At 45.4% G+C, this 7,438-nt stretch overlaps 1 protein-coding gene across 1 annotated transcript in view; it reads left to right on the top strand.

Annotated features, from left to right (window-relative positions):
• The window catches only part of rbms1b (RNA binding motif, single stranded interacting protein 1b), a 179,402-nt gene that overhangs the window by 124,657 nt on the left and 47,307 nt on the right, over positions 1–7,438 (top strand). The window contains 4 exon segments of the mRNA XM_084311557.1: positions 436–457; positions 460–504; positions 507–563; positions 566–590. Coding sequence (XP_084167683.1) covers positions 436–457; positions 460–504; positions 507–563; positions 566–590 — 149 coding nt within the window.

Genomic DNA, 7,438 nt, shown 5'->3' with positions numbered 1-7,438 from the left:
GTACAACCTGTTTATCTCTGTTCGTTAGTGTCCAGATGTCAGCTGTAGTGGAAACAAATAGCCTTCCATCACACATCTCTCTCTCTCTCCTCCTCTCCCCCTCCCTCACCCCTCACCCCTCCCCTCTCTCTCCCTCTCTCTCTCTCTCTCTCTCTCTCTCTCTCTCTCTCTCTCTCTCTCTCTCCCCTCCCTCACCCCCTCCCTCACCCCTCCCCTCCTCTCTCTCCCTCTCTCTCTCTCCTCTCTCTCTCTCTCTCTCCTCTCTCTCTCTCTCTCTCTCTCCTCCTCCTCTCTCTCCTCTCTCTCCTCCTCTCTCTCCCCTCTCTCCCTCCTCTCTCTCTCTCTATCTCTCTCATCTCTCTATGTGCGTTACTAAGTACCGTGAGTTACTGCCTGCCCTGACGCCTCCCGTCTGGTCTCTCTCTCTCTCCGCAGCAACAAGAACAAGACCCCACCAACTGTACATCTCCAACCTGCCGCTGTCGATGGACGAGCAGGAGCTGGAGACATGCTGAAGCCGTTTGGCCAGGTCATCTCCACCCGCGTGTTGAGGGACTCCAACGGGGCCAGCGGGGAGTGGGCTTCGCCAGGTCAGCTGACGTAGATCTCCGTCACATTACGTTTACATCAGCATGGTCCTCCAAGAATTTTTTAATGTCCCCTCCACTCAGACGTGTTTTTCTGATCGTTAACTCCTCTTAATAATAATTATAATAATAATATATTAAATAGTAGGAGCGCTTTATATTTGTGGAACAGGTGATACAGTGTAGAAGAACATAAAACGGAGTAAGAGAGTAAAAGAAAATGTAAGAGAACATACAAGTAGGACTAAAACTAGTAAAAGAGTAAAAAGAACATGAAATGTGAAGGGCTAAAACTAGTAAAAGAGTAAATAACATAAATAAGAGGGCTAAAACTAGTAAAAGAGTAAAAAGAAGATGAAATGTGAAGGGCTATACTAGTAAAAGAGTAAAAGAACAAACATAAGAAGGGCTAAAACTAGTAAAAGAGTAAAATAACATAAAATGTGTGGAGCTAAATAAAAAACTAAAAATCAACAAAAGGCTCTATTAAAAAGATGTGTTTTGAGGCCCTTTTTAAAGCATCCACGGTCTGTGGTCTCAGGTGATCAGGGAGAGCATTCCACAGACTGGGAGCGGATTACCTTTTACTATACAGATTACAGTTATTTGTGCAGAACTTTCTTTTCACATTCTTGCCCTGGAGAGGGAGAGCTTCTCTGTCCTGACATCTGAGTTGCATGTGTGATGCCACTGAACCTCTCGTGGTCCAATAGGTGGTAACTTGAGTCTGATCTTTAGTTTCAGCTACACAGAAAGCTGAGTGATGGCGCCGCTCCGACCGGCTGCCTCTCTGTTCGCTCCGTCGAGACTGTGTTTACTTTTGTTAATATTTATAGTTTTTAGAGTTTTGTGCGTACCAACTGTTGGTGCATTTAATGTATATGACCGTCAGTCACTCATAGACATTGGATTACGGGAAACTTACCAACTGGATTACTCGCTGGATCAGCTTTCCGAACCGCATCAATGGCCTGAAGAAATTCTCCGGAGATTAGGACCAGACCCTTTGTTCCCAGAGCCCAGGAAAAGACGACGAGGAAAGAGGGCTGGGATCCGTAACAGGCTGAGATCCAGACGCCACCGTACACCACTGCCCAGTATATTGCTAGCCAATGTACAATCAATAGACAATAAACTGGATGACATCCGAGCAAGGATTCAATATCAAAGAGACGTTAGGGACTGCAATGTCCTTTGCTTCACCGAAACATGGCTCACACCGGAGGTTCCAGATCACGCAATTCAACCAGCGGATCACTTCTTTATCCATCGCAAGGATCGGTCATCAGAGTCCGGTAAACAACGTGGAGGAGGTATTGCCTTCATGTTTAACAAAAATTGGAGTGATCCAACGAACGTGAAGGAATTATCCAACCACTGCTCCCCAGAACTGGAATATATAACCATCAAGTGTCGTCCTTTCTTCCTCCCGAGGGAGTTAACGGCGATCGTCCTGATCGGAGTGTATATTCCACCGCAAGCCAGCAACAAGGTTGCGCTCTCCAGACTACACGACGAGGTAAATAGAATACAAGTGGCTAACGTTAACGCCGCCATTTTAGTACTGGGAGATTTCAATAGCGCCAATCTGAGAAAGGTATTGCCTGACTTCTATCAGCATGTGACTTGCAACACCAGAGGCGGTAACATCCTAGATCACTGTTACACGCAATTTAAAGGTGGCTACAAGGCTCATTCTGATAGTGGCTTTGGTAAATCAGATCACGCGTCAATTTTTCTTTCACCAAAGTACAAACAGAGAATTAAAAGTACTCCCGTAGTCTCGCGAGAGGTGCAGAAATGGGATCTGACGTCAGAAGAGACGATCCGGTCAGTGTTTCACCACACAGACTGGATTGTGTTCCGCGACACAGATAACATTAATGCCTACACGGAGACAGTGCTGGACTATGTTTGTACTAGGGTGAAAGAAACAATCCCCACTACCAAAATGAAAGTTTACCCAAATCAAAAACCCTGGGTAGACAAATCCGTCCGTGAAGCTCTGAGAGAGCGCACCAAAGCATACAATGACGGCCTAGTGGCAGGCAACATGAATGACCACAAGGTGGCGCGACACAACGTAAGGAGGACAGTGTCAGAGGCCAAACGGCGCTACAGGGATAAAATTGAACTCCAGTTTGAACAAGCTGACTCTAGAGCTATGTGGCAGGGGCTCAAAACGATGACAGACTACAAAGGCGCCTCCCTCAAACTGAACAGTGACATCTCCTTAGCAAACGACCTCAATACCTTCTATGCGAGGTTTGATGCTGGTAATAACAACACCAGCTCACAAGCCTCGGCAATGGGGGGGGGGGGGTCGGCTGCTGATGGAGGCGCAGTGTTCAGGGTAACAGAGCATGAGGTGAGGCGGACCTTTAAAAAAGTGAATATCAGGAAGGCAGCAGGTCCGGACGGCATCCCCGGCCGCGTCCTAAAAGTCTGTGCCGACCAACTGGCCCCAGTATTCACTGACATATTTAACCTGTCCTTAGAACAGGCTGTCATCCCCACCTGCCTGAAGAAGTCCACTATTATCCCTGTACCCAAAAAATCCAAGCCTGCTTGCCTCAACGACTACCGCCCTGTAGCTCTCACCTCCATAGCCATGAAGTGCTTTGAGAAGCTAGTAAAGGGCTACATCTGCTCCTCCCTCCCCATCAACATGGACCCCCTGCAATTTGCATACCGCCCCAACAGGTCCACGGAGGACGCCATATCCCATGTGCTGCACACAGCAGCATCACACCTGGACAAGAGGCAGGGGAACTATGTGAGAATGCTATTCATCGACTACAGCTCGGCATTCAATACCATAGTCCCCTCCATACTCATAGCCAAGCTCAGGGACCTGGGCTTGGGCTATGACCTCTGCCAGTGGGTCTTGGACTTCCTGACTGGCAGACCCCAGGTGGTGAGAGCAGGCAACTGCACCTCCTCATCCATCACCCTCAACATAGGGGCCCCCCAGGGCTGTGTTCTGAGTCCCCTCCTCTACTCCCTGTACACACACGACTGTGTGGCTCAGCGGAGTAGCAATACAATCGTCAAATTTGCTGACGACACAGTGGTGGTGGGCCTGATCTCTGCCAACGACGAGAGGGCCTACCTGGAAGAGGTCAAGGTCCTGGCGGGATGGTGCCAGGAAAACAGCCTCTCCCTGAACGTCAGCAAAACAAAGGAGATGATTGTGGACTTCAGGAGGTCGGGGGTCAAGGACTACAGCCCCCTCAGCATCGACGGGGCACCGGTTGAGAGAGTCAACAGCTTCAAGTACCTCGGAGCCTACATATCCGAGGACTTGACATGGACCACACACATTAACAGTGTGGTGAAGAAGGCACGACAACGCCTCTACTTCCTCAGGCGCCTAAGGAAGTTCCAAGTCAGCCAGAAGATCCTTAAGAACTTCTACTCATGTACAATAGAGAGCATCTTGACCGGCAACATCACCTCCTGGTTTGGGAATAGCACTGCAAAAGACCGAAGCAGACTACAAAGAGTGACACGTTCAGCCGAACGCACAATTGGAGGGGGGCTCCCCACCCTCCAGAACATTTACTACAAGCGTTGCAAGGGCAAGGCTAAGAGAATCATTAAAGACTCCAGTCACCCGAACAACTGCCTCTTTGAACTGCTGCGGTCAGGCAAGCGATACCGGAGTCTCAAGGCGAGCACAGAAAGACTCAGAAGTAGCTTCTATCCCCAGGCCATCAGGCTGCTAAACGAACAATGAATGAACACTACACAACAACAACCACCAAACGCACATAGCACACACATCCACACGCACACACTCACTTTAAACAAACACACTGTAGCACCCACTCCACACACTTTATAGCACACACCCACTTTAAACAAACACACTGTAGCACCCACTCCCCACACTTTATATTTATGGATGAAGGATTGCACTACAACTCGTACACCTTACTGTAAATTGTACCTAAAATTGTACCTCATCCCATTTCTGCTTTGCACTAGATAGTACTGTACATTAGTACACTGCATAGTATTGTGTATTGTATATTATATGGTAACTCAGAACATTGTACATATGTCTATACCGAACACTGTGACCTCATTTTCTTCTTCTAAATTCATGCTATACTATGTTATTATGTTATGTGATACTATCTTGTCTAGCACAGTCTCTGGAGCGTAACAGTAAGAAGCATTTTGTATGAAAGTATTCTGTACTTCTGTATGACAACTATTAAAGAACTTGAACTTGAACTTGAACTTGAGTAGGGAACAGGGATTGACATGTCTTGAAATACTATAAGCTGCCAACGTGGAATTCCTGGTAAATATCAACGGCTGCTCTTTGCCAATTAGCGTATTCATTATATCCTTCTACTCTCAATTGCCTCTTTTCCATTGCATACAGTAGTACCTACTCGACTCTACTCTACTCTACTCGCTTTTGGTACCTGGTACTTCGTTTGTTTTCCACTGCAGGTAGTACCCGCCGTCAGTGTAGCTGGTCGTCATAGCGAGGGCGCCGTGATGTCAACTTCAACACGACACACACACGCATTGAAGCTAGCTATGAAGATACCTTCACAGTGTATTCTGCGTCATTTATTGATGAAACAAAACCAACAGCAACACCAAGAACAAAGTTTAGTCTCACAAAAAGATCGCTAATTTTGTTAGCTTACGTGTAGTTAGCTAATAAGGCACTGGTATCATAGAATAGAATAGAAATACTTTAAGCATCCCGATTTGTAGTGTCAAATTTCCCTCGGGATGATTAAAGTATTTCTATTCTATGATACCAGTGCCTTATTAGCTAACTACACGTAAGCTAACAAATGTAGCAATATTTTGTGGAGCTCTGTGGAGGGGGTCAGTTTAGCCAGTCGCCCCTGCGTATCCCATCAGTGAATCTGACTCACCAACTAGCTAATGTTACTGTTCATTAACCTTTATAGCTTTATACTTTATACTTATAGCACATGCATGTGAAAGGTAACATTATGAAGTTACTAAGGCAAAAAAGGATAATCACTTTTAGTGCTAATGAAATAGAGTAACAGAGGTTTGAACTTGAGTTGAACTTGAACTTGTGCGTAATTCCTCTAATAGTAATAGGGTTTCATGTATATTAGAGGAATTACGGTATTTCCCTCAACGGATTTACCATAGGCAATATATTTTGTTATTGTTGTTATATGCTGGCCTGGCTGTGCAGTAAATACCATATAATGGTATGGTGTTAATGTTTACCAAGAGAGTAAGCCTACCTCAGAATTGTATAAAACAAAGTTATTATTATTATTATACCAGTATTGTGATTGCACTATTTTACTTTATTTTACCTTTTTTGACCACCTGTAATTGCACTGTTTACTACCGTATTTCATACAGTACTTGGTTTCAATAAATGAACCCAGTACATTTTACTGGGTTCAAACTGACACAAAATGTTGATTTATTCATTATGATCTGTGTGAAAATTAGAAATATAGGCCTCTCTCTTATACATGCCTCCTCCTAATACAAGCCTGGTATCCGCTACAGTTGAAACAAATACAAGCCGGGGTTACTATTAGAGGAATTACGGTACTCACATTTCTCTTTAGTGGTTGCCAGATTCCTGTTTTTAAGTTCCAGTATAGAGGTATGAGCTGTAAAACACTGCGGTTCCATAGCCTGAAGTCTTATGTAGTACAGGTCCACATTTGATAAAAATATGTTAAAAAAGTATTGCTTGAGAAAGGTTTTAGTAAACCGTGTAGCAAAAAAAAAGCTAGCAAATCCAAAATGGCTATTCACCTCCGTGCGTTATAAAGATTCAATCACAACACATTTTCGCTCATCAACTTTCACCTACTTCCTCTATTCGCACCCCCCCCCCCACGTGGGGTATCGTTGGTTGGCTGACCAATAATTTTCACCATCAGCTGTGATTGGTCAGTTATCAAGCTTATACAGTCAGACGTGGTCATCTGACACGCGGCCTGTAAAAAGACGCTCACCTGACATATCGTTATGTAACTCGAGAAGCGAGGCACGGAATTGGTCGAGTGAAGTGGCGTTTGAAAGGCGGCAAATTCAAGTTTCGAACGGTATATTATGCTGATGCTCTGTTGTTTTGGTCTTCAGCTCAGACAACCTCCTCCAGCACTGATGTACAGCTCAGACAACATAGGGATGTGAGAACATAGGGCTGTAGGAACATAGGGCTGTAGGAACATAGGGCTGTAGGAACATAGGGCTGTGAGAACTAGAGTTGTTCCGATACCGATACCAGTATCGGAAATGCCGCCGATACTGCCTAAAATGCTGGTATCGGTATCGGCGAGTACCCTCTAATGTTGCGCTCCGATACCATATGACGTAATTTATCAACAACACTGCGGACGTTGGGCTCTGTAGATATACCCTACTCGCTGAGTGAGCATTATAAAACAAACGTGTGCTTAATCGACCGTGAATTAAAGTGTCAATTGCCATTTGTCATTTTAACAGCAGAACAGATACTTTCTTAAAATACCATCGTCCCGACAGAGCGCTGTTGACAGGGAGCTCTGATGGGTTCGCTTGGTGGCTGGTGTTATTAGCATTGAACAGCTAACCGAAAGCTAGCTTTGACGTTACCTTGGCTAAAGTTGGGGCTATTCATAATCCAGCAATAATGGCTGCAGACCTGCAAGCAAAGTACAGCAAGTTGGCAAAGGAGTATTCCAAGTTAAATCACAATGTCACCAGTAACGTTACAGTCTTCTATGGTCTTCCCATCTGCCGGTAGCTCCATGCTAGCTAACCTAGCTCACGTTAGCGTCGTCACTGAACCACCTCGCGTACACAATTAATGACATGTTGCGGCGGACAGCCAT

This window comes from Notolepis coatsorum (assembly GCF_963971535.1).
Source record: "Notolepis coatsorum genome assembly, chromosome: 3".
In the NCBI taxonomy this organism is placed as follows: domain Eukaryota; kingdom Metazoa; phylum Chordata; class Actinopteri; order Aulopiformes; family Paralepididae; genus Notolepis; species Notolepis coatsorum.
Note: the sequence above shows the minus strand (reverse complement) of the source record. Positions and strands in the feature narration are given on the sequence as shown.